General features: G+C 47.8%; 1 protein-coding gene and 1 pseudogene across 4 annotated transcripts in view; one reads left to right on the top strand and one right to left on the bottom strand.

Moving 5' to 3' along the window:
* The window catches only part of STAG3 (STAG3 cohesin complex component), a 69,524-nt gene extending 45,081 nt beyond the window's left edge, over window positions 1-24,443 (top strand). For 3 of the 4 annotated variants that reach the window (XM_061583740.1, XM_061583720.1, XM_061583750.1), the window contains 14 exons: window positions 8,781-8,854; window positions 9,082-9,169; window positions 9,422-9,508; window positions 9,600-9,692; window positions 14,754-14,919; window positions 15,019-15,152; window positions 16,914-17,015; window positions 17,121-17,266; window positions 17,608-17,736; window positions 17,839-18,023; window positions 18,184-18,328; window positions 18,418-18,519; window positions 23,491-23,588; window positions 24,102-24,443. In XM_061583740.1, coding sequence (XP_061439724.1) covers window positions 8,781-8,854; window positions 9,082-9,169; window positions 9,422-9,508; window positions 9,600-9,692; window positions 14,754-14,919; window positions 15,019-15,152; window positions 16,914-17,015; window positions 17,121-17,266; window positions 17,608-17,736; window positions 17,839-18,023; window positions 18,184-18,328; window positions 18,418-18,519; window positions 23,491-23,588; window positions 24,102-24,115 — 1,563 coding nt within the window. In that variant the 3' untranslated portion in view covers window positions 24,116-24,443. The remainder of the gene's footprint in view (window positions 1-8,780; window positions 8,855-9,081; window positions 9,170-9,421; window positions 9,509-9,599; window positions 9,693-14,753; window positions 14,920-15,018; window positions 15,153-16,913; window positions 17,016-17,120; window positions 17,267-17,607; window positions 17,737-17,838; window positions 18,024-18,183; window positions 18,329-18,417; window positions 18,520-23,490; window positions 23,589-24,101) is intronic. The other variant, XM_061583730.1, reaches the window with a different exon arrangement.
* Window positions 24,444-24,541: 98 nt separating this feature from the next.
* On the bottom strand, window positions 24,542-25,990 carry LOC133363952 (AP-4 complex subunit mu-1-like; annotated as a pseudogene).
* Window positions 25,991-27,374: the final 1,384 nt, after the last annotated feature.

The raw sequence follows: 27,374 nt of genomic DNA, 5'->3' as shown, positions 1-27,374 counted from the left end.
TACGGGCCAAGTCTGAGGAGCTGGCTCATCATCATTTAATGATCACCCTCAATGTTTTGCAGGCCTACGGCTGGCTTGTCAACTTCGACAAAAGCCATCTCCAACCAACCCAACGCCTACTATGTTGGACACCCTGCAGGCAATGGTATTCTTGGCTCCAGATCGCATCACTGCCATCACAAGCATTGCAAGGTCCCTGATGCAACAAACATCCGCAGACGTCATGCTTCTCGCCAGAGCGCTCGGAATGTTCATCTCTACAATCCACATTGTGCCATGGGCTCGAGCTCACACTCGGCACCTTCAATGGACTCTGTTGCCCTTTCAAAAGGACATTGTCAGCTCCAACCATTGCAAAGTTCATTTGAGCCCCGCACTGCGTCTCTCCTTCCGCTGGTGGACCAAGGTTCAACACCTCTCCAAGGGCACGTCGTTCAGAGAATCCCGCAGAACCGTTGTAACCACAGATGCCAGCCTCATCGGTTGGGGAGCCCACTGCAACTCCCAGTACGTTCAGGGGGTTTGGTCCACCGCAGAGCAAACTCAAAGCATCAACTGGCTGGAGCTAAAGGCTGTCCACTTAGCTCTATGTCATTTTCAGTCTCTGTTCCCTTTGGACCATGTGCTCATTCAAACAGACAACACGTGTGTAAAATCACATTTGAACAGACGGGGGCACCAGGTCTCGTCCTCTGCAGGACTTAGCCTTCCTCATCTTTGGGCAGAACAACATCTACAATCCCTGAAAGCAGAATATCTCAGAGGGATTTGGAATGTGACAGCAGACTGGCTCAGCAGACAGGTCTTTCTGGGAGAATGGAAACTTCATCCAGTCATTTTCCATCGTCTCCAGTGTCGGTTCGGTGCCCTCTCAGTCGACCTGTTTGCTTCCAGTCGCAATTGCCAGCTTCCCAGGTACTTTGCCCGATACCTGGACTCAACAGCGGAAGCAGTGGATGTTCTGACAACACCGTGGCCAGACGGTCTCTTGTACGCCTTTCCCCCCATACCATTGTTAGCCAAAACCTTGAGGAAGGCGCGAACCGAGAGGGCACAGCTGGTTCTGATAACACCATTTTGGCCACGCCGACCGTGGTTCTCAGATCTTCTGGCAATGTCAATGATGGATCCTTGGACACTTCCAGTCAGGCCAGACCTTCTATCCCAGGGTCCAGTATGGCACCAGGACCCTACTTGGCTCAATCTAACAGCGTGGCGTTTGAACGGGGACATTTGAGGTCAGCTGGACTGTCTGACGCTGTGATTGATATTATTTTGGCCTCGAGAAGACCATCTACCACTCATATTTATCAACATACCTGGGTGGCTTTCTCCAAGTGGTGCCAGTCCCACCACTATGATCCATCCCAGGCCACTGTGCATCAGGTGTTGCAATATTTCCATAGCGGCTTTATGATGGGACTTCAACCCAACACTCTACGTCGACATGCGTCCACTCCTTCCGTCCCAAGGTCGATTCAGTTTTTCATTGCAACCAGGACATTGTTTTGCCTTCCTTTTGCCCGAATCCTACCCATCCTCTCGAGAAGGCTTGGCATTTGTTAGATGTCCGGAGGGCTCTCAAGACCTACCTGTCTAGGACCCAAGAGATTCGACGAACGGAGTCTCTGTTTGTATCCTTTCATCCAAGATCTATGGGGCATAAAGTATCCAATCCTACCTTATCCTGTTGGTTAAGGGCATGTATTACTTTAGCATATGAGTCTTTGAAGCTGTCAGTTCCAGCTAGTATAACGGCTCATTCTACCAGGTCAGCTGCCACTTTGGCTGCTTTTGCCACTAATGCTCCTGTTGCCGATATTTGTAGGGCTGCAGTCTGGTCTACCCCACACTCGTTTATAAGGCATTATAAAATTGATTGTTATGCCTCTGCTGACGCATCTTTCGGCAGACGAGTGTTGCAACAGGTTCTTAATGAGGATTAACACGTGGGTGGTCCCTCCCTGTATGGGCTGCTTTGGTACATCCCGTAGTGATGGCCCACCTCCTATGGAAAATGTACCATTGGTCTCACCTGAAAGGTGATTTTCATAGGAGTGGGCCATCACGACCCTCCCAGTTGGAGGATGACTAGATATTTCTAATGGGTTACATATTATTGTTACGCTATTATATTTAAATGTAAGAGTGAAGTCAAGACTTTAAGCTCTGTTATATTATGTTAGAGTCATGTTATTATGCATGCGACTATTGTGTTATTTTCCTGGCGGGTCTGTTGGCCTCGTTCTTGTATTTTTAGATATCTCTTTTTAGACTCGCTAGGGTCTAAAACTAGGGAAAACGGACCGGTAAGGGAAGATCCCCCCAACAATTCTCCAGGAGACACAACGAATTAAAGACAAGACAGAGGGGAGGGAGAAGTGGAATTACAGATAACCTCCACACACACACAAGTAGACACAAGAAACTTAGCTAAGCTACGCTATCTGAGAACTTGCTCGTACGAAGGCAAGAATGAACTGGAGAGTGGGAGGGGCCTGACGCCCCTAGTCTTGACTTCAAAAACATTCTTGCCTTCGCACGATAGGTGGAACTATTACCCGTAGTGATGGCCCACTCCTATGAAAATCACCTTTCAGGTGAGACCAATGGTACATTTAACTATGTACTGAGTAAAGAAGTACTTCCTTCTGTCTGTCCTGAATCTTCCAACATTCAGTTTCTTTGAATATCCACGAGTTCTAGTATTATGAGAGAGGGAGACGAACTTTTCTGTATTCACTTTCTCAATGCCGTGTATAATTTTATACACTTCTATCATGTCTCCTCTGACCCTCCTTTTCTCTAAACTAAAAAGCCCCAAATGCTGCAACCTTTCCTCGTAAGGCAGTCACTCCATCCCCTTGTTTTCATTCTGGTTGCTCTCTTCTGAACCTTTTCCAACTCTCTAATATCCTTTTTGAGATGAGGCTACCAGAACTGTACACAGTATTCCAAATGCGGCCGCACCATAGATTTATACAACGGCATGATGATATTGGCTGTTTTATTTTCAATACCTTTCCTAATTATCCCTAGCATGGAATTTGCCTTTTTCACAGCTGCCGCACACTGGGTCAACATTTTCATTGTGTTGTCCACTACAACCCCGAGGTCTCTCTCCTGGTCGGTCACCGCCAGTTCAGACCCCTATGTGAAATTAAGATGTTTTGCTCCAATATGCATAATTTGACACTTGTTTATATTGAATTGCATTTGCCATTTTTCTGCCCATTCACTCAGTTTGGAGAGGTCTTTTTGGAGCTCTTTGCAATCCCTCTTTGTATTAACAACCCTGAACAATTTAGTATCGTCAGCAAACTTGGCCACTTCACTGCTCACTCCTAATTCTAGGTCATTAATGAACAAGTTGAAAAGTACAGTTCCCAATACTGATCCTTGAGGGACTCCACTTTCTACAGCCCTCCATTGGGAGAACTGTCCGTTTATTCCTACTCTCTGCTTTCTGCTTCTTAACCAATTCCTTATCCACAAGAGGACCTCTCCTCTTATTCCATGACTGCTAAGCTTCCTCAGAAGTCTTTGGTGAGGTACCTTGTCAAAAGCTTTTTGAAAGTCTAAGTACACTATGTCCACCGGATCATCTCTATATGCTTGTTGACACTCTCAAAGAATTCTAATAGGTTACTGAGACAGGCCTTCCCTTGCAGAAGCCAAGCTGGCTCTGCTTCAGCAAGGCTTGTTCTTCTATGTGCTTAGTTAATCTAGCTTTAATAATACTTTCTACCAGTTTTCCAGGGACAGAAGTTAAGCTAACTGGCCTGTAATTTCCGGGATTCCCCCTGGATCCCTTTTTGAAGATAGGCGTTACATTTGCCACTTTCCAGTCCTCCGGCACGGAGGAGGACCTGAGGGACAAGTTACATATTTTAGTTAGCAGATCAGCAATTTCACATTTGAGTTCTTTGAGAACTCTCGGGTGGTTGCCATCCGGGCCTGGTGATTTGCCAGTTTTTATATTGTCTATTAAGCCTAGGACTTCCTCTCTCGTTACCACTATTTGTCTCAGTTCCTCAGAATCCCTTCCTGCAAATGTCAGGTTCAGGGATCTGCCCTATATCCTCCACTGTGAAGACAGCTGCAAAGAATTCATTTAGCTTCTCTGCAATCTCCTTATCGTTCTTTAGGACACCTTTGACTCCCTTATCATCCAAGGGTCCAATCGCCTCGCTAGATGGTCTCCTGCTTTGAATGTATTTATAGAATTTTTTGTTGTTGGTTTTTATGTTCTTAGCAATGTGCTCCTCAAATTCTTTTTTAGCATCCCTTGCATTTCTTTTGCCAGAGTTTGTGTTCCTTTTTATTTTCTTCATTCGGACAAGACTTCCATTTTCTGAAGGAAGACTTTTTACCTCTAAGAGCTTCCTTGACTTTACTCGTTAACCATGCTGGCATCTTCTTGGCCCTGGCGCTACCTTTTCTGATCTGCGGTATGCACTCCAGTTGAGCTTCTAATACAGTGTTTTTAAACAACTTCCAAACATTTTCGAGTGATGTGACCCTCTGTTTTCCAGCTTTCTTTTTACCAGTCCCCTCATTTTTGTGAAGTTTCCTCTTTTGAAGTCAAATGTGACCGTGTTGGATTTTCTTGGCAGTTGGCCATTTACATGTATGTTTAATAATAATAATAATAATAAAATTTTATTTTTTCAGCCGCCTATCTGTCCGGGTTAGGGACACTCTAGGCGACGAACAACAAGAATAAAAACAATACATATAGATCAACATAATCAAATTTTAAGCTAAAAAACCATTCATTAATTCAATTGTAACATAAGTTAATCTGTCCCAATCTTGTAGGCCTGCCTGAACAGCCAGGTCTTTAAGGCTTGGCGATAGCTGGACAGGGAGGGACCATGTCTGAGATCGAAAGGGAGAGAGTTCCAGAGGGTGGGGGCCACAACAGAGAATGCCCTCTCTCTGGTCCGTACCAGCCTAGCTGTTCTCACCGGTGGGACCGAGAGAAGGTCTTGCGAGGCTAATCTCGTCAGGCGGCACAATTGGTGATTCTGGAGGCGTTCCTTCAGATATACTGGGCCGAAACCGTATAGGGTTTTAAAGGTCAACACCTTGAATTGGGCCCGGTAGACAACTGGTAGCCAGTGAAGATCTAATAACACTGGGGTGATATGATCCCAGCGACGGCTATGCGTAATCAAGCGTGCCGCCGCGTTCTGTACCAGCTGTAATTTCTGGACCGTTTTCAAGGGTAACCCCACATAGAGCGCATTGCAGTAGTCTAAGCGAGAGGAGACCAGGGCATGTATCACCTGAGGGAGCAGGTGAACAGGAAGATAGGGACGCAGTCTCCGTATCAGATGTAATTGATACCAAGCTGCCCGGCTCACTGCTGTAATCTGAGCTTCCATGGACAGCTGGGAGTCAAGTATGACCCCAAGACTGTGGACCTGGTCCTTCAGGGGTAAACTTACCCCATCAAGCATCAGGTCAGTAATTCCTAACTTCCTTTTATGTCCCACAAGTAATACCTCAGTCTTGTCGGGGTTCAGCTTCAGCCTATTCTCTCCCATCCATCCACTTATGGATTCTAGGCACTTGGACATGATATTCACAGCCAACTCCGGTGAGGACTTAAAGGAGAGATAGAGCTGAGTGTCATCTGCGTACTGATGGCACTGCAACCCAAAACTCCTGATGATTGCTCCCAGCGGTTTCACATAGATGTTGAATAGCATGGGAGAGAGGATAGAACCCTGTGGCACTCCACAATGAAGAGGCCAAGGGTCTGAAACCTCATCTCCCAATGCCAATTTAATAATTTAATAGCACTATGGTCACTGCTCCCAATGGGTTCGACAACACTTACATCTCGCACTAGGTCTCGGTCCCCACTGAGAATTAAGTCCAGGGTTGCCGTCCCTCTGGTCGGTTCCATGACCAACTGGTCCAGGGCATAGTCATTTAGAATATCTAGAAATTTTGCTGCTTTGTCGTGACTGGAACACATATGCGGCCAGTCTATGTCTGGGTAGTTGAAGTCACCCATTACTACCACATTTCCTAGTTTGGTTGCTTCCTCAATTTCATATCTCATCTCAAGGTCTCCCTGAGCATTTTGATCAGGGGGACAATAGATTGTTCCCAGTATTAAATCCCTCCTGGGGCATGGTATCACCACCCACAACGAGTCAGTGAGTTACCGTGTTGTACTAGTGCATGCAGAGTATTCTTTCCTTTGTCCATGGAGGAGATAGAGGGATCCTTGGAAGGGTCACTCTTCCATCTTCACAGGCAGGGCGTCTCAGGGTTGTATCCAGAGTAGCACTTAAGTCAGGGTCCCATCAGCACAGGGCATCATTAGTGCAATACAACTGCCCTCGTTCCCCCCAAATCTGTTCTAAGGTGGAGCAGAATTGGGGGGGGGAGTCCAGTTGCTTTAGCGATAATCCTTGCATTGACAGGATATGTTAGTAGAATACTGCCCTCAGTCATCGCAGTCTCTGCTTGTGTGGCAGGGGTGGGGGGAGGTTCTCTGTATTTGCTTTACTTCCTGCCCTGTGGCAGGAACATTGCTTACGCAGATATTTTCTGCTCTCCTTCCCTTAATTAGTTGGTTTTTAATGAATTATATTTTATATTCATTCAATTAATGTTCAGTTAATTCTCAGTCAGTTGGCTGCCTTAGCTGAATTTAAGCGTCTGCCTCAAGTGGCTGTAATTGTTTGGGTTTGATCTTGTCATGTTTGCCTTAATTAATTGGTCTTTGTGTGTTGTGATTTACTTATTTCTGTATGTTAGTTGCCTTGTGACAAGTGCTGTAGCAATGCTTTTCCTCAGTTGATTCTTTTTAAAGTGATTACCTGCCTTAAATTGGTCTTATTCTTTCATTCACTATCCTTTGCTGAACTTGCTGATCTCAGAAGTGGCTGTCAGCAGTACTCATTAGTCACCCACTTATCAACCATTCTCACTCTCCTTGCATCAGCGTTTGTATGAGAGTAAGTAAAGACAGTACTGTTTTGTTGTTGTTGTTGTTGTTGTTATGTGCCTTCATGTCGATTACAACTTACGGTGACCCTATGAATCAGTGACCTCCAAGAGCATCTGTCATGGACCACCCTGCTCAGATCATGTAAGTTCAGGTCTCTGGCTTCCTTTATGGAATCAATCCATCTCTTGTTTGGCCTTCCTCTTTTTCTACTCCCTTCTGTTTTTCCCAGCATTGTGGTTTTTTCTAGTGAATCCTGTCTTCTCATGATGTGTCCAAAGTATGATAACCTCAGTTTCATCATTTTAGCTTCTAGTGACAGTTCTGGTTTAATTTGTTCTAACACCCAATTATTTGTCTTTTTCGCACTCCATGGTATCCGCAAAGGTCTCCTCCAACACCACATTTCAAATGAGTTGATTTTTCTCTTACCTGCTTTTTTTACTGTCCAACTTTCACATCCATACATAGAGATCGGGAATACCATGGTCTGAATGATCCTGACTTTAGTATTTAGTGATACATCTTTGCATTCGAGGACCTTTTCTGGTTCTCTCACAGCTGCCCTCCCCAGTCCTAGCCTTCTTCTGATTTCTTGACTATTGTCTCCATTTTGGTTAATGACTGTGCCGAGGTATTGATAATCATTGGGGAAATAGGTAGCTGTCTTTGTGAAGGGTGCAGACTGTATCGTGACTTATGGGAGGATTGTGGCTCAGTGTTACAGCACACACTTTGCATGCCAGTGGTCCCAGGTTTAGTCCTGGCATCTCCAGGTAGGTCTTGGAGAGGTGCCTGTCTGAAACCTTTGAGAGCTGCTGCCAGTCATTGTAGACAATACTAAGCTAGGTGAGTCAGTGGTCTGACTCTGTAAGACAGCTTTGTTTCTCTGCTGCTGTGACCTGCTTGTTTGGGTTGATGTTTGTGGATGTCATGTGTCTTCTAGATAGCTGGTAGATACGCTAGGGAGGACTTGATTGTCTGGTGCATAGCAGTATCGTTGATGAGGTAAAATATGATTGTGATGTCCTAGATGCAAAATGTGTGTTGCTACGTCAGAGGTTGAAAGCCAGGACCTCAAACTAGCTTTGAACTGTTCCAGAGCACAGTCTTTTAGAGTAATGTAGGGTAAAGAGGAATGGAACACCCATGAACGTTCCTCTCATCAGTGGCTGTTCTGTCTCTAGGCTAGACAGCTGCTTGAGGGGTAGGGCAGGAGTAGAAATGTGGAGGCCCGGAAAAAACCACGGGCTTTCAAAAAGACCCGCCTCATTTCTTCCAGTTTCCCACAGGCCTTCACATCTCCAGCAAGGAGTTGCCAATGTGGTGCCCTCCAGGTGCTGCTAGATGGCAGCTCCCATCATCCCTGAGCACTGGCCCTAGTGGCTGGGGCTGATGGGAGTTGGAGGGTGCCATGCTGTCCGTGCCTGGTATAGGCCAAGGGTGTTGGATTATAGTTAGCAGGATCTTTAGCTTAGGGCAGGTTTGGTGCTGAGAGTGACCTTCTCTCCTTTTCCTGTCCCTTCTCTGCAAAATTTTTTATTCTGATTCTATAGAATCATAGAGTTGGATGGGACTGAAAGGATTGTCTAGTTCAACCCCCTCCTGATGCAGGAAACTCGTTGCTTTTAAGTGGGCCGTTTTGTGCTGTGCTACTTTCTGGAACTGGATGGGGTCTTTCGTAGAAAGCTAAAGATTGCAATGGAGCAAGTGGGAGGAGCAACCTCTCTTAGGATAACTCTCCATCTGTGGAGGAGGAGCCATGTTATTGGTAAGATGAGTGTCCCTTTTCTTCCTCATTCCTGCTCAGTCCTCCTGTTGTCTGGAGAAAGAGGAAGTGTACAGGGCGGCTGCCACTCTCAAACGCATTGCCATCTTCCACAGGTGAGTACAGAGGTGGGTGGGAGAAGAACCAGGCATTTGCACCATTTGTTGTTCTGCGGTCCGTTCTGGTCAGCATCCTGTCCTAGTCCTTCAGGGCCCCTCCCTCCCTCCCTCCCTCCCACTGCCTGTGTGCTTCTAGACACTCACACCTGCTCTGAGTACTGCAGGCTCTGCTTCTGTTGAGTGAGTGAGGCAAGGATTGCCCTTTGCTGTTTTGTCTGCTGCAGTGCTCATGACCTGACCCCGTGGAGTTTCTTTGATCCCTGCATCCGCCTCCTGCACCACACGGTGGACACGGGTGAGATCCCCAAGCAGGTACAGCATTGATGGGAGAGGCGTGGTGTGAACTGATTATGCTCTGGAGATACAGGGGGAGTGGTCTGTCTGTGGTGTGCACATGTGCATACCTGGGTGCGTTGTCTCATTGAATTGCTGCCACATCCCTCTTCCTTTCCCATTTTTGAGAGGGGGCGTAATCTTACAGCTGCAGAGTGGAAGCGCCTCCCCCCACCCCAAGTTCTGACTTTGCTGTGATTATTTCCACACATCTGCCTGCCTTCCTTGCAGGTGGTAATATCTGCTATGGCTTGTTCACACTTCTCACTCCTCTGGGAACTGGCCCACCTCTCAGACGCTGCCACCACTGCCAGCAAGGTGAGCAGGGCTTTGGAGGGCTTTTAGAGATGAAGGGAAATCCCTCTTGCGTTGTGCCCCGATGACTCTGCTCCTCCTTTCCCGCCCCCAGGAGCAGTTGCCCAGCCTCAAGGAGAAGGTGACTTCCTTTTGCTCCCTCTGTCAGAACTGCCTTGTGGATGTGGACCCCGATGTTCAGGAGCAGGTGAGAGTGACAGGCATGGGCCTGAGTGCTGGGCATGGAATTCTTGCCCCTCTGCTTGGCAGAGGAGCTTGGCGAGGGAGTTCTCTAAAAAAAGTTCCCTTGTATGGTGCACCACATACCAGTGGGACTCTCCTATTTACCCTGAAGTAGGACAGGACAAAGCACAGGTCATTCCCATACAGGTAGGAAGGAAGAAAGAAAAGGCAGTAGAGACTATGGACAGGAAGGACACTCCAGTGATGGTGACCTGCAAGGTGTGTGCAGTGTTTGTTTCCTTGCTTGAAAACAACATGGCGTACACATGCAACATGTGCAAGCTGGTAGCGCTGTTGGAAGAAAAAGTGAGGGGCCTGGAACAGCGGGAGGCCACACTGAAGAGTATAAGAAAAGATGAAGAGTTCTTAGCTAGAACGCTGGAACAACAAGAGCAAAGACCAACAGCATGTTGAAACAGAAGAGGAGACTGTTGTGGAGAGCAACATTGAAGTGGAGGAAACTCCATGGACAAGGGTGACAATTAGGAGCAGAAGAGCAAGAAGACATCCATCACCGGTGGAACTATGGAACCGCTTCCAGGCACTTGAGGATGAGACTAGAGAACAGTCTGTAGGGGAAGGATTACAGGAGACCCCACATGACAGCGAGCAAGAGGCTGAAGTTCAGTCAAGCAGAGGCAATGAAACCACACCCCACGACAAAAAGAAGAGAAGAATAGTAGTGGTGGGAAACTCTCTACTGCATGGGATTGACACCCAAGTATACAGAGAAGATCCATGGACTTATCAGGTATTCTGCCTCCCTGGAGGACATATTAGAGATGTGATGGAAGGGTTGCCATCATTCATAAAGCTCACTGACAGATATTCCTTCTCATCCATGTGGGAATACTTGCACTCAGGTCCTGCTTGCAGGCTTCCCCCAGGCACCTGGTTGGCCACTGTGAGAACAGGATGCTGGACTAGATGGGCCACTGGCTTAATCCAGCAGGCTCTTCTTATGTTCTTAGATACTGCCAAGCGGAGCTACGAAGAAATCACATCAGAGTTTGAAGCTCTGGGAAGGAAACTCAAGGACTTTGGGGGCCAGACAGTTTTCACATCTATCCTTCTGGTACTTAGAAGAGGAGTGGAAAAGGAAAGAAAAATGCTCCAGTTGAATGACTGTCTATGAAAGTGGTGGTAACCCGAGAGATAGGGATTCTGGGACCACGGGCTATGCTTCCTGGAAGATGGACTGCTGGCAAGTGATGGATTGCACCTCTCAAGGACTGGGAAGAATGTGTTTGGCTGCAGCATGGAGAAATTCATTAGGAAAGCTTTAAACTGAATCCTAATGGGGAGAGAGATGTAAACTTGGCAGTAACAACTAACAAAGGCTTGTGCACAGTAAGAACTGCTCTAATGGGTTCCAGTAATAGTCTTCATAAAAATGGAGGAAGGAATCCAGGCCGTAAATCACATGGTATTGGTGTTTGTATACTAATGCCCAGAGTATGGGAAACAAGTAGGACAAAATTGAACTCTTAATACAGGGGAGTAAATATGACTTGATAGGTATAACTGAAACTCGGTGGGATGAATACAGCAACTGAAGGTTATAGTTTGTTCAAAAACAACAGAAGGAATAGAAAGGGAGGTGGTGTCGCACTCTGCCAAAAACAGCCCCTCCAAGAAATTGCTGACTTGTGTTGGAGATAACTTTCTCCTACAGAAGGTGGAGGAAGCAACTAGAGGATCAGTTATCCTTGACTTGATTCTAACCAACAGAGATGACTTGGTGGATGAAGTGGCAGTTATGGGGACTCTGGGGGAAAGTGACCATGCTATGCTAAAGTTCTCAATTTTCAATGACGCAAAAGCTAAGGGTAGCCATGCACATACCCTGGACTTCAGGAAAGCCGATTTTAATAAACTCAGAACAATGGTAACTAAGGTTCTGTGGCAAGGTACCCTAACGAGAAAAGGAGTCCAAGATGGGTGGGAATTTCTAAAAGAGGAAATTCTAAAGGCACAATGGCAAACAATTCCATCAAGGAAAAAAGGGGGAAGACTGCAGAAGAAGCCAGTGTGGCTTCACAGAAAGTGAAAGGAAGGGCAGACCAAAAAGGAAGAGTACAGAAAGCATGGAATTGCAAGGATGGCATCAGGAAGGCTAAAGCTGAGAATGAGCTGAGGTTATCGTGATATGCCAAAAGCAACATAGAAGCTTTCTTCAGGTACATTCATAGTAAAAGACAGGGAAACGAAATGGTGGTACAGCTTCTCAATGAGGATGGCAAAATAAATGAAATGATTACAAAAGGCAGAAGTGCTCAATTCTTAATTTGGCTCAGTCTTCTCCCAAAAGAGGGTCTATGACCCTCCTGGGAAACATGAAGTTGAAGAGGCAGGATTGCACCTTGAGATTGATAGGCAAATGGTCAAACAACACCTAACCGCTTTGAACGAGTTCACATTTCCAGGACCCAATGAACTGCATCCTAGAGCATTGAAGAAACTGGCTGAAGAACCTGTGGAATCGCTGTCTATTATCTTTGCCAAATTGTAGAGGATGAGCGAAGTGCTGGATGATTGAAGGAGGGCTAATATTGTCCCAATCTTTAAAAAGGGCAAAAGGGAGAAACCTGGGAACTACAGACCAGTCAGCCTGACATTGATCCCTGAGAAAATTCTGGAACAGATTATAAAGCAGTCGGTCTGTAAGCACCTTGAAAACAATGCAGTGATTACTAGGAGCCAACATGGATTTATCAAGAACAAATCTTGCCAAATTAATCTTACCTCATCTTTTGATTGAGGAACCTCCCTGGTAGACTGTGGGAATGCTGTGGACCTAATATATATCTACTTCAGCCAAGCTTTTGACAAAGTGCCCCATGATATTCTAATTAGCAAGCTAGCTAAATGTGGGCTGGATGGAACAACTATCAGGTGACTCCACAGTTGGCTCCAGAATTTTACTCAAAGAGTGCTTATCAATGTTTCCTTCTCAAACTGGGGGGAGATAATGAGCAGAGTACCGCAGGACTTGATCTTGGGCTGAGTGCTCTTTAACATTTTCATTAATGACTTGGATGAGGTGGTTCAGGAACTCTCATCAAATTTGCAGATGATACAAAATTGGGAGGGAAAGCTAATACCCTTGGAAGACAGAAACAAAATTCAAAGGGATCTAGATAGGCTGGAGCATTGGGCTGAAAACAGAATGAAATTTAACAGAGATAAGTGCAGAGTTCTACACCTAAGAAAAAGAAACCAAATGCACAGTTATAAGATGGGGGATACTTGGCTCAACAATACTACATGCGAGCAGAATCTTGAGATTGTTGCTGATCGCAAGCTGAACATGAGCCAACAATGCGATGTAGCTGCAAAAAGGGCAAATGGTATTTTAGACTGCATTAACAGAAGTATAGTTTCCAAATTGCGTGAAGTATTGGTTCCCCTCTATTTGGCAGTGGTTAGGCCTCATCTTGAGCACTGCATCCAGTTCTGGACACCGCGCTTTAAGAAGGTTGCAGACAAACTGGAACAGATTCAGAGGAGGGCAACAAGGATGATGAGGGGACTGGAAACCAAGCCCTGTGAGGAGAGACTGTGAAAAAGACCAATAATTGGGTGTTAGAACAACTTGAACCAGAACTGTCACTAGAAGCCAGAATGATGAAACTGAGGTTATCATACTTTGGACACATCATGAGAAGACACGATTCACTAGAAAAGACGATAATGCTGGGAAAAACAGGAGTAGAAAAAGAGGAAGGCCAAACAAGAGATGGATTGATTCCATAAAGGAAGCCACAGACCTGAACTTACAAGATCTGAACAGGGTGGTTCATGACAAATGCTCTTGGAGGTCACCGATTCATAGGGTCGCCATAAGTCATATTCGCTTTGAAGGCACCTAACAACAAAAGTCAGTAGCGTGTGGTCAAAGACTGGATTTAGAGTTATTAACTCCAAGCAATACACACCATTAAAGAAAAGGTAGTTTATTTAAAAGAAAAGAAAGGTCCATATAAAAAAAGAAAAGCATAACTTTCCTTTAAAGCCAATTACCCACCTGGGCTGAGCAAGAGATACATTTACATAGCACTGTGAGAGATTCAAAACAGACAAAGAAAATAGCAAAAGCCTACTTAGCCTAGCTTAATACTCACTTAAAGTAGAAAGCCTGGTTCCCAATGGCTTACAAGCGTCTTCATGCTAGTCAAGATAGATGGAATAGGGAACAAGTAACTGAAGGATCACCTTCATTTTATGGGGTTTAGCTGGCAACAGGGAGGGGGCCAATTAGCCATCCTAGGCACCCCTTCCGTGATCACTTTCTTTGAAGGTAAAGAGGGCTAGACAGTCACACCAAGCGGTCCCTGATTTTCAATACCCAAACTCCTTACTTTGATCTCATGAAGCAGATAGGACTCAGCTGCATCTTCTTGACATTAGCAATTTGCAGCTGTCGGACACTAAAACAATTGGCTTTCCCCAGCGCAGATTATCCCAGAGGTCTTTGCAACAAAGCCCCTCAGAATTCCCACTGGCTGAGCCATTTTAGCTTGACCAAACTTAGCTATTCTTGACACCCTCCAATCTACTATTAATTCTGTAGCAGAGAACCCTGCTGAACTAATCAAGCCAGTTTCTTTGTTAAGTTTATGGATCTGATTTACATGTCTGAAGACTTGGTGGAGAGCAGTTGAGTTGCCATAGGAACGAGGGTAGCCCTCCCCCCTCATCTGGCTGGAGGTGACCCCCCCATCCTAGGGAGAAGAGGTAGTTTTTTGTGTGGAACTGGAAAGAGTCGCTTGCCCTGCTGTGTGTGCTGAACCCCAAGTGATGGCTTTGGGAACCCCTGGAAGTCTCTTATCATTCAGAGCTTGGGTTGCGCACAACAGCCAATATCAATGGCGACAGAAGGCAGCCCTGTCTTGTACCTCTCTCCAAACCATTTGGGAGAGGTAGAAAATCGTGATCCGTTTTATAAATCCTTGAAGAAATCCAAACTTTCCCAAAATAACTAACAAAAGCTACCACTACTTTTACCCTCTTGATTCCCTTCCAGGCCTTTGTGTTGCTGACTGATCTGCTCCTGATCTTTGGCCCGCAGCTGGTCCAGGGCGGGGGGCGCCATGTGCTCCAGGAGTTGGTGTATCGGGCGGAGCCTTCTCTGCAATCGGAGCTCTCCGGCTTCCTTGTTGACCGTGTCTTCAGCCACAGCCACGCTCAAGGTAGCAGTGTGTCGGTTGGGGTCCAAAAGCCATGAGGGCCACGGGCGGCAGGGTGCCTCTGGGCAACAGACAAGCCTCACCTGCTCTCCCCAACTGTAGACAACGAGGATGAGGAGTGCCAGATTGAGCAGCTGCACCAGCGCCGCAACCTGCTGGCTGGATTCTGCAAACTCGTCGTCTGCGGAGTCTTGGAGCTGACTGCTGCCTCGGATATCTTCAAGCATTACTCCAAGGTTTGGAGGGGGCTCTGGAGTCTCCGGGGTTACTTGTTTCCCCCTGTGGGAGTTGCTGTGCAGCCTCTTGGTGCCTACTGTGCTTCTGGCTTGGCAGCTCCTGCCAGTTGCCGTGCCTCTGGCTGTCTCTTTGCAGCTCTCCTTGTCTGGTAGTGGGGCAAGCCATGGTCTGTGCAGTTGTGCAGCTCTGGTGGGTTGGGGAGGGTCATGGCTATTTTCTTTTCCTGGGGATTACCCAGAGTAGCTGCCTCTTCTTACAGATAGTGGCTTCTCCCTTCCAGGCTCCCATGTAATTCTTTTCCCAGCCTGAAGATGGGAATACACTTCTCGACTACAAGGAACATACCGTTTGTGTAAAGGGAGTTGCCTGTTCTAACCTGATGGTCACTAATGGGCCACCTTGATCATGCTTTCACTGGCCTGCTAACATGTTACACGTGGAAGTGTTTTTCTTTGAATAAAATGTACCTTTCAGGTGTTAAGAAGATAGCCAGATTTATTTATTCTATTTATTATTGCATTTATATGTCACCTTTCCTCCAAGGAGCTCAAGGTGGTGTTCAATCATGGTTCTCCCCCTCTCCATTTATCCTCATAACAAACCTGTGAGGTAGGTTAGGCTGAGAGGCAGTGACTAGCCCAGTGGGCAACATGGCTGGGTGGGTATTTGAGCCTCGGTCTCCCAGGTCATAGTCCAATGCTCCGACCACTTCGCCAAACTGACTCTCTTCAGCGATGTCCCCTTCCATCCAGCAGTTCTTCCCCACCCAGAGGAGAGGCACCCAGCTGAAAACATGTCCTGCTATTCGTCGCACGCAGCTGGGCTTTGCCCAGCTGTTGTCCTTATCAACCTTGACCTACATGTCTGTCTACTTCTGCAGAACAATTATATTTTTACAGATCAGCACATTCCCAGGAAAGTTCCCCGGTGCAGTCTCAGCAGAATTTCTCCATGCTGTTGGTGGTTACTGCAAGCCCCCAAACTCCTTTGCATTGCTGACTTAAATTCAGATCTTCCTCTGCAGGCACAGGTTGAGTCCTGCTGCAAAGGAAAAAGCTAATTTGGATCACTTGATATCATGGTGATGTCAAGTGATTGCAGGAAGGCTTCCCTGCTGGTTGGAAAAGGTTCTCCAGCCCTGTGCCACAGGTAGCCAGACAAAATGAAACGTAATAGACAGCCCATCTGGTAGTCAACCCCCAGGGCAGGGCAGCACTGTGCTTCTATTGCCTTAGGTGTTTATGGTGGGTTGCTAACTGTCCTCCAGCAGCCTGATTTCCCTGTGAAAAGCAAAATTTGGAATGCACCAATGATGACTGTTTGGTACAATGCTACATTTAGAATTCCACTTTCAACTGATACTGCCCTTTATACCTGCATTCAGTTACATCACCAATCATATGTTACGTTTCACAACTACATATCTCTTTACCCTGGCCTTTGACACCTGTGTCGTAAATTTTTAGGACCCATCCTATTTTGTGATTTTAGATTGTTTTTAATGCTCTACTTTAAAGTTGTTGTAACCCACCCTGGGACCTTTGGGTGAAGGGCAGGTAATAAATGTTAATAATAATAATCCTGATTGTCTCTGCCTTGAGCTGGTCTTGAAGCACCTTAGGCTGGAGTGCCTTTTGTTTCCTCCATCTACCCTGGTGCGGGTTTTGCTGCTGTCACGACTTCGGCATCTCTCTCCCTTCATCACTTCTCTCCCTCTTTCTCTCAATCCATCCTGCCTCCCTCCTGGCTGCTTTCATCAGTTCTACAATGACTATGGGGACATAATCAAGGAGACGCTGAATCGGGTCCGCCAGATTGACCGGACTGAATGGGCCCGCACGTTGCTCCTTAGTCTGCAGCAGGTATTGGGAGGTGGGGGAGGGACAGGGTGGGATGCAGGGAAGGAGATGCCCTTTGCACAGCTGGTGCTTGACGAAAGAACCTTCCACTTCTTTCCTTCCTTCCAGTTACTTACTCAGCTGCTTCTGGAGCTGGGGCCAGCAGGTGTGGCCTCTGCTGCCTTTCTGGAGATCCGGGATTTGGCACGACGGTTCTCTCTGCTGTTTGGGTTGCACCAGCTGCAGAACCGCCCAGCCCTCGTTGCCCTGCACAAGTGAGGGCACCGCTTCTCCTGTAATGTATGTGGGTGGAAGGCAGTGGGAGAAGGGCAGGACCTGGGGAGGAAATGCCTCTTGGGAGGAGGCTGGTCAACCCAATGAAATGGTGAGGGATGTAGGAAGCTGCCATTGGTCCATGTAGCTCAGCACTGACTGGCAGCATCTCTCCAGGATTTCAGGCAGAGGAAGTCTTCCCCAGCCTTTCCAAGGGAGGCCTGGGACCTTCTGTGTGCAAAGCAGATGTTCTCCCACTGAACTACAGTCCTTGCCCAGTTCTGGATGAGATGGAAGGGGCAGTTCATAGGCCACTAAGGAACGCTCCTCTTCTCTATCCCAGGGATGGAATAAAGTTTGCCTTCCAGGAGCCAGCATCCCCTGGCTCCAAGTTGGGCCTTGTCAACTTGTCCTTCTTGGAGCTGCTGAGTGAATTTTCCCCACGGCTGCTGCGTCCTGACAAAGCCTTGCTGTGAGTGACTCAGTAGGGAGGAGCAGGGGTGTGTGTGGTTGGGAGGCCCCTTTGCCCCCCTTTCTCAGATGTTTGATGTAATGCATCTCCTCCCTCTCGCAGCTTGTCCTATCTGAAGAAGACCTACCAAGCTCACCTTTCCTCCAGGCACAGAGAGGAGCCGCGTTGGGCCTCATTGTTGGTGTATCAGCGCTCCCTGAGCCCCCCGGAGGATGCATTGCCCCAGCTGGGCTCATCTGCCAAGCGAAGACCTGGATCAGCTGCCAAGAGGAGGCGGCACCTGGATGGTGGGAGGAGCACCAGTGGAACTGGGGGTGGCAGGGCAATGGGGGCGGTGAATGGGGCCTGCTGCTAGCAGGAATGGCTGGGGCCCCGCATGCAAGGGGGTGGGGAGGGGGGTTGGAACTGGTGGGGGTGGAAACCACAATGTTTGGTCTGCCTTCTCAGAGTCCTCTGAGCAGGGCGGCGATGTCAGCCTCACTCCTGGCAGCCGTTTACAGACCCCCCTGCTTACTTCCACCACGCTGAGGGGGAAGCACCATTTGACTGCACTTCTGGATTCAGGCTCTGAGTCGGAAGAGTTCATGGAGAGGTGAGATGCAATTAGTGTGGGTGGGCTGTGGACTTGTTGCCTTGTCCCATTGCGGGGCTTTATGCGCTGTTCTCTTCTGCTCTTGGCAGTCAACCACGGCTGGCAGCTCAGCAGCCTCGTGAAGCCCTTCATAGCCACCAGGAGCAGCGGCAGGAGAAGGACCGTGGTGGCCTGAGCAGGCGCCTGGATCGGTAAGGATGGCTAGGCCAGGCCAGGCACACTTAATGGATGCTGCCACAATGGACAGCTGAAGGGCATCCTTCGCTGTGAGGAAAAAGTCAGAATTCTGAACCAAGAAAAGCTGTTAGGCAAACTGCACCCTTTGCACAGTTGCAGGGAAGGCCATGGAGCTTTGCCTGGTGACCTGGTTAGGTTGTTGCAATGCTCTTTGCACCCCCCCGCTCTTGGTCTGGAAACCGCAGGTAGTGCAGCGGAATGGTGAAACACACCTCTGCTCAGTGTTGAGATCTGCAGTGACTTCCTAACTGTTAGAGCAGTACGACCATGGAACCCATGACCTAGGGAGGTGGTGGGCTCTCTCAACACTGAAGGCATTCAAGAGGCTACCTGTCAGGTATGCTTTAAGTTGGATTCCCGCATTGAGCAGGGGGTTGGACTCGATGGCCTTAGAGGCCCTTTCCAATTCTATGATTCTATGACTGCCAATTTGTTATTGGGCCAAGCTCAGTGTGGTGTTGGTATATAAAACCCTCAATAGCTTGAGGCCAGTTTAGCTGAAGGATCGCCTTACCCCATATGTGCTTATTGGACTGCTTCAATCTGCAGAACTGGAAACTTACAGGTGCCACATAATGTTCATCATAATGTTCGCTCTACACTTGCAAGGAACTGACCCTTCAGCGTGGCAGCATGGGCACTTTTGAATTCCCTGTCTATTGATATTAGGCAGGCACCTTCACTGTATTGTTTTAGGCAAGCCTACCCAGACTTGTAATTGTATTATGTATATTTGTTTTAAAATTGGTTTTATTTATATTTTGACAATTTGTGTTCTATCTATATTTTTAATAAATATTTATACTGTTTTGTGTAAGCCTTTTAAAGAGGTTTTGTTGACTGTTACATGAATCTTGTCAGATCAGTCAGTAAATGGTTCTTCTCCCTCCCCTTACATTCCGTCCTTACAAAGACCCTGTGAGGTAGCTATAACGCGATCCAACTAGTTTCAGGGCTGGTGGGGATATGAATTCTGTTTTCCCCCATCTTAGTCTGAACACACTAACCTCCCCTTCCCCCATGAAGATCCCAGCTTGCAGTTTTGCAGGGCTCATAAAGAGTTCTCTATGCAACATCTTAGCATCACATCTTGTCCAACATTTCATTTTAGCACATGAGACCATCAGGCTGGGCCCCCACCTCCTTTTTTAAATGTATTTGTGTATTGGCACAGAGGCAGGAGTCTTGCCAGCGTGGTGTTCATTGGGCTAGACCTGATGGTGGGGTTGGGTTGCCTAATCTGTGGCCCTCTAGATGTTTTTGGACTCCACCTCCCACCAGCCTTAGCTGGCATGGCCAGTCTTGAAGGGCCACAGATTAGCTACCCATTGCCTAGGAGGGCATGTCCATTAGAAAAGCCTGCTGGATCAGGCCAAAGAGGACCCATCTAGGCCAGCCCACTGTTCTTACAGTGGCCAGTTGCATGTCTTTGGGAAACCCACAAGCAGAACCTGAGTGCAACAGCACTCTCCCCACTTGTGATTTCACAGCAGCTGGCATCCAAAGAGGCGCCAACTGCCCCAGACCATAGAGGTTATGGTCTGAAAGCGAATAGGATCCAACACAAGCATGCTTTTCCTCTATGCTGTCTAGTCCCACCCACAGCCCTGCCCAGTATTAGCTGTTCCACCAGCGTCACACTGCTGGTGGAGTGTTTCTGCAGCATCGCTGGCTAATTCTGGCAACAGAGATTTAATAATAATAATTAATAATTATATACTGTTTACATCTTTTGATACTTTACCAGTATTAAAAAACCCCGCCATAACACAAAAAGAATGGATCTGGCTCTTTAACATGGTACCATCTGGGCTAATAAATGACAACCTTAAAGAATTTTTTTTCAAAACTGTATTACCAGTGGCACCTTGCTCTTTATAAATTAAGAAAATACTGTTATAATAAACAGTTGGAGATGTAGAAGAATTAAAGCTGACTTTATGCATATATTCTGCTTGTGCACTGTGCAGCATTGGACGCCATTAAAGAAATCATAGGTTACAACATAACGGGAAACCCTGAAACGAGAACACTTCTATGTATAACAGAAATGGAAGTAAGGAGACATTCAGCTGGTCATAATAACCCTACTTGTGGGTGCAAAATGGTTTGCATAATACTACATAAGAACATAAGAAGAGCCTGCTGGATCAGGCCAGTGGCCCATCTAGTCCGGCATCCTGTTCTCACAGTGGCCAACCAGGTGCCCGGGGGAAGCCCGCAAGCAGGACCCGAGTGCAAGAATACTCTCCTCTCCTGAGGCTTCCGGCAACTGGTTTTCAGAAGCATGCTGCCTCTTGACTAGGGTGGCAGAGCACAGCCATCATGGCTAGTAGCCATTGATAGCCCTGTCCTCCATGAATTTGTCTAATCTTCTTTTAAAGCCATCCAAGCTGGTGGCCATTACTGCATCTTGTGGGAGCAAATTCCATAGTTTAACTATGCTGAGTAAAGAAGTACATTCAGCTTTGAATGTCCACAAGTTCTAGTATTATGAGAGGGAGAGAGAAGAACTTTTCTCTATCCACTTTTTCAGTGCCATACATAATTTTATACACTTCTATCATGTCTCCTCTGACCTGCCTTTTCTCTAAACCAAAAAGCCCCAAATGCTGCAACCTTTCCTCGTAAGGGAGTCGCTCCATCCCCTTGATCATTCCGGTTGCCCTCTTCTGAACCTTTTCCAACTCTCTAATATCCTTTTTGAGATGAGGCGACCAGAACTTTACACAGTATTCCAAATGTGGCCTCACCATAGATTTATACAACGGCATGATGATATCGGCTGTTTTATTTTCAATACCTTTCCTAATTATCGTTAGCATGGAATTTGCCTTTTTCACAGCTGCCGCACAGTGGGTCGACATTTCCATCGTGCTGTCCACTACAACCCCGAGGTCTCTCTCCTGGTTGGTTACCGCCAGTTCAGACCCCATGAGCGTATATGTGAAATTCAGATTTTTTGCTCCAATATGCATAATTTTACACTTGTTTGTATTGAATTGCATTTGCCATTTTTCCGCCCATCCACTCAGCTTGGAGAGGACTTTTTGGAGCTCTTTGCAATCCCTTTTTGTTTTAACAACTCTGAACAATTTAGTGTCGTCAGCAAACTTGGCCACTTCACTGCTCACTCCTAATTCTAGGTCATTAATGAACAAGTTGAAAAGTACAGGTCCCAATACCGATCCTTGAGGGACTCCACTTTCTACAGCCCTCCATTGGGAGAACTGTCCATTTATTCCTACTCTGCTTTCTGCTACTTAACCAATTCCTTATCCACAAGAGGACCTCTCCTCTTATTCCATAACTGGTAAGCTTCCTCAGAAGTCTTTGGTGAGGTACCTTGTCAAATGCTTTTTGAAAGTCTAAATACACTATGTCCACTGGATCACCTCTATCTATATGCTTGTTGACACTCGAAGAATTCTAATAGGTTACTGATAGAATTCTAATAGGTTATTCTAATAGGACTTTCCCTTGCAGAAGCCATGCTGGCTTGTTCTTCTATGTGCTTAGTTAATCTATTCCCCACTGAGGGTTAAGTCCAGGGTTGCTGACCCTCTGGTCGGTTCCATGACCAACTGGTCTAGGGAATAGTCATTTAGAATATCTAGAAATTTTGCTGCTTTGTCGTGACTGGAACACATATGCGGCCAGTCTATGTCCGGGTAGTTGAAGTCACCCATTACTACCACATTTCCTAGTTTGGATGCTTCCTCAATTTCATATCTCATCTCAAGATCTCCCTGAGCATTTTGATCAGGGGGACGATAGATCGTTCCCAGTATTAAATCCCTCCTGGGGCATGGTATCACCACCCACAACGATTCTGTGGAGGAGTCTGCCTCTTTTGGGGTTTCAAGCTTGCTGGATTCAATGCCTTCTTTCACGTATAGAGCGACTCCGCCACCAATACATCCTTCCCTGTCCTTCCGATATAGTTTATATCCAGGGATAACCGTATCCCACTGGTTTTCTCCATTCCACCTGGTCTCCGTTATGCTCACTATATCAATGCTGTTCTCTAAGACCAAGCACTCCAGTTCTCCCATCTTGGTTCGGAGGTTCCTAGCATTATCTCGTACAGGCACTTGTAAGCAGTGTCTCTCTTCAAGTGTCTTTGGCACTTGTGGTTTGGCTTGTGGTAATTTTGCCCTTCTGAATTGATATCCTGTGCTCCTGCTCTCACAATGCCTACTTCTAGGCCTACCCCTTTTAAAATTTCATCATTTCTTTGGTCTTTATCCCAGGGGGGAGGTTTATTCCAAACCGGACCTTCCTCAGCTCCTGTCGGGTTTCCCCCTCAGTCAGTTTAAAAGCTGCTCTGCCACCTTTTTAATTTTAAGTGCCAGCAGTCTGGTTCCATTCTGGTTCAAGTGGAGCCCGTCCCTTTTGTACAGGCCCGGCTTGTCCCAAAATGTTCCTCAGTGCCTAACAAATCCAAACCCTTCCACTAGGAAAGTAAAAACCCTCCAGTAACCGAAGGGTTGAAAAAAATTTGGGAATACAAATTTATAGAAAGACTTACATTATTCCTAAACACTTGGATTGAGAAGATTGGTAACATCACACTGCATTCGTTTTCATCAAATAACTGGGACTAACTTTTTGGAGAGTAAGATAAATTTTTGTATGTGTAGTTTTGTTTTTTTCTTTTCTTTGTAAATCGTAATAAAAATGCCAAGTTGCCTGGCTTCTGTGCTATCAGGCAAGAAGAGATCCCAGTGATCAGGATGTATTTGTGGGGTAGCCACGGAAAAGCTCACGAGGTGGTGGCTGCATGGAAGGAGTCACAAGTGGTGACACTCAACCCAGACGATATACACACACACACGCACAGTGAGCTTTAAGCCCTGTAGCCCGGGGCAGAGGAGCGGGTGTTCCATAATTGTGTCAATTATCCTTCTGTTCATGCCCCATAGGCTGCGCCTGATGAAAGCTGGAGAGGTGGTGATGGAGGAGCCAGAGACCGAGGAGGAGGAAGAGATAATCTTTGGCCGTGGGCAAGGTAATGGGGAAGGTAAAAAGAGCCATCTGGCAATTTGGGTGTGGGGGAGGGAAGAGGGCACTGCCCAGGTGTGCACTGGAGAGCTCAAGAGTGCATGCTAAGCCAAGCCCCCCCCCCCCGGCCTGGTCTTCGTCCTGCATCTGCAAGGCATGCAAGACACCCTAACTTTTCACTCCCCTCTGCTGCTTTCTTGTTTTCTTCGGGGTGGGGTGGGGTGGAGTGGTTGGGCTTTGCTCTTCCTTTGGCAGCCCTTCATTCCAAGACGAGAATTTAGGCCCAGCCTCATTGCGGTCTCTCTTGCAGCTTGGTCATACAAGAGCTGCTCTGCTAGATTGATCCAAAGGCCCTTAGTGTAGCAGCAGGAGCTGCATCCCTCAGTTTGCAACAGCAGGTGACCTCTCCTCGCCTCCAGGCTCTTAGCCTAATGGGCTGTGGAGGGGTGAGGAGCATAGGCAGTGCCCAGGGGACCAGTGGCAGTTGCTAGAAGCAGCAGAACAAGGTGGTCTTCTCTTACTCTCTCTGCAGGATTCCTGAAGTAGTGCCCCTTCTTTCTCCCTTCCCCCCACTTTCTCAAGACGACGCTCCCCACGTGTGTCAGAGAAGGTTGTCTCTCCCTCCCTTGGAGCCCTCAGCTGCACCAGTAGGGCCATTAGTCTTGCTCTTACTCTTGGTGGCCCAGTGGATGAGGATATGGTTTTGGTGCCTTGGGGGGCTCTGCTCATCCCCATTTCTCAGGGACAGTTTGTGTTGTATGGAGCTTGGTATTTTGCCTTGTTTCCTCTCACTCTAAGGGGGGCTCTGGGACATTTTCTGTTGCACTGTTCATTCTTTGTTGGGTTCTGTGCAACTGTTAGCTAAGAAATAAAGCTGTTCGTTTGAAAGCCTCTGGTATCTGGAAGGAGACTGCTTTAAAGGTTGTTCCATGTGAGGAGGCAAATGCTGAATAGCCTTGTCCTAGAGTGCATCTACCCTGCATTGAGGCGTATGACATAGGACTCGCTGTGGGTCACGTATCACACCCAGCGGTGAGGAAGACTTGGTTGTGGCCCCATAAAATGCAGGAAGCGAACCTGCAGTCCAGAACACGTGTAAGCTGGCACCTCAAAGGAAAGGTTGACAGGGCCCACCTCCAAGAGTCCTGCCCGGCTCCTCCAGCTGCAAAGTAGATGAAAGTGTGTGTCAGGCAATTGAGGTCAGCCTTCTCCTGGCAGTTTCATGGGCCGCTAAGGTAACAAAGGAACAATTGGTGCAGCTCCTTCGTTTGCCCTTCAGCTACAGCAGGCAGGCATGGTCAGCCTCCGGCCCTCCAGCTGCTCTCGGATGACACCTGCCACCAGCATGGCCAATGGCCAGGAAAGATGGCAGGAATTGGATAGAGTCTGGGCCACCGGTTGCATCTCCTCTGGGCTTTCCTCTACTGATAAGCCAACCTCCCTTGATGCCCCTTACCTTAAAGAGGGCAGAGAGCTGGGAGCTGCCTCGGATTCGGGGAATGACCCACGCAATGGACTTGGTGGTGGGCTGCAAGGTGGCTGCCTGTTCAGGACTGCTCAGCTCCTGGGAGAGGCTGGAGAGGGAGGGAAGCAGAAGTGAAAGGGAGACGCCACTGCAAACAGGCCGGAGGAGAAGGCCCTGCCTTAGGAAGCCACCTTGTGGCAGGGGATCAGCCGGCTCACCTGAGAGTAGCCATGGGCACAGAGAGGTGGATATGGATGTTCACCGTGTGGCTGAAAGAGACAGGAACCATTAAAGGGTGGGGGGAGGCCTGAATTATGCACTGCTTGTTTGCTCTTTCCTGCCTGAAAGCCAATGAAGGACTCTGTACCTTTTTGGTGACAAGTCACAGCGAAGCTTCAAGTAAACTTGCATCCTGCAAGGGAGGAAGATGCACATAATGAGGGAGGAGGGGGAGCTCCTCTCTCTGCTTGCTGTCTTTAGTTTTGGGAGGTTTTTGAGGAGGAGGCAGCACTCACCGGCCACAGGGGTCATGACTGATAGTGGGGAAGAGGTGGAATGGCAGGGCCGCAGGGATGTCGTCAGCCAGCTGGTACTGCATCAGGGTCAGCTGCTCAAAGGAAGGAAACAACACTCAGCAATGGCTGATTCTCTACCCCCCACACTCGTGGCTGGCCTCTTCCACCCTGCCTGCCTGCCTGCCTTTACCTCCCCTTGGCTGGGGTTCACCCGGAGGATGCGACTGCACTCAAATTCATCCAGTTTGATGGAGCTGTGGAAGGAGCATTCATCCAGTTGCACTGCAGCGCCATAGCCTGGGGGCAACAGCAAGAGGGGCCTTGAGGAGGCGGAAAGGAATTATTAAGGTGAGCTTTTCTGGGGGGGGGGAAGAGAACTACACACTCACCTCGCAGCTCAGTCTTGCCCACACAGAACTCCTCAGTGAGGCCAATCCGCATCTTTGCAATGGAAGAGGAGGCACTACCACAGTAAACAATGATTTTTTTCTGCAAGGGACATTCCTTCCCCTTCTCCCTGCAGGAAGCGCCCCCCCCCAAAAAAAGTAATATGGACTCCTTAATCTCATTGTCATCCTGCACAAGCTAGGGCAAGAATGGCCAAGGGTATTTTTCATGCCTGCCTGTTGGCCCATGCAGCCCACCCTTACTGTGGCTGACAGGCTTCAGCAGGACTCTCCTGTTGCTTCTAGAATGGTACTGGCCATTCTTTCATGGATGCCAGTGAGGTCTCCACATGGGTTACAGTCCCCAATCAGCTCGAGACAGTAACCTGTCATAATTTTTTCCTGGCTCCTCTTCTTACTGAGGTGATGCCAGTTCTGTTCCTGTCTCAGCTCAGGCAACAACCTTTGGCTGTTTTCTCTAACTCCTATGACTATCAGCCTTCGGCTCCTCTTTTTCCTTCATTCTTTCTATACTTGATTTCGTACACTCTGTATTAGTTAGTTAAAAAAAAAAAGGAATTACTATCTCTATTCTTCTTTTCTTATCCCTATTTTCTCTCCCGTCTGAGATATGGAAACAGCACCATCTTCTCAGACCGCCAGGACAAAAACCCTTAGAGGAACAGGGCAGCACACAGTGGCTACTGTGGTTGGTTACCTGCAAGGCCATAAGGGGTCAGGGCAGCACTCAGCTCTTGCTGCAGTCAGTTCCCGGCCGCCGTCTGTCCCGCCATCCAAGAAAAAGAAGGGACACAAAAAATCAGGGCCGCACCCAGCTCCTGCTGCGGTCAGTTCCCTGCAGACATTGGATATGGCGGAGCATAGGCAAGAAGCCTCACGTCAGAGCGTGAATTTCGCTGCTACATCGCGGCATAGCTCTCATCGCCCTTCCAATTCGAACACTCGAGGCAGAGGCCTGCTGCGAGAGGTGAGGTTTTTGCCAGTACCTACTGCCTCCTCCAGCTCCCCAATAAGTTTTCCCGCCGAAAATGCGGTGGCAGCCATTTTGAGTGGCACACAAGAGGCGTGCTCTATAGAGCCCGCAGTCCAGCGCCATCTACTGGAGCAGCTGGAGGACAGCAGGTCGGAGGACGACGAAGTGATGGAAGCCCAGGTGCAGTATGGCCCCCCTGCTTCTCCACCCCAGCTCTCCTGAGCCTATGCCAGCTTCCTTAATAACCTCTTCAATGACGCTGGCACAATTATTTTCACCTGATGTAATCCGACAATTTAAGCAGGCGCTATTAGAGGAGGTCCCACCACTTAAAGTGATGCCCCACAACACCCCACAATGCCCAGTCTCCGCCAGTAGCAGCCCCCCCATGTAAGAGGCCACGCCACATCAGACAGCCTTCCCCTGACCCGACTTTGGTGGCTGT

The sequence above is a fragment of the Rhineura floridana genome, chromosome 1 (assembly GCF_030035675.1).
Source record: "Rhineura floridana isolate rRhiFlo1 chromosome 1, rRhiFlo1.hap2, whole genome shotgun sequence".
Taxonomy (NCBI): Eukaryota; Metazoa; Chordata; class Lepidosauria; order Squamata; family Rhineuridae; genus Rhineura; species Rhineura floridana.
Note: the sequence above shows the minus strand (reverse complement) of the source record. Positions and strands in the feature narration are given on the sequence as shown.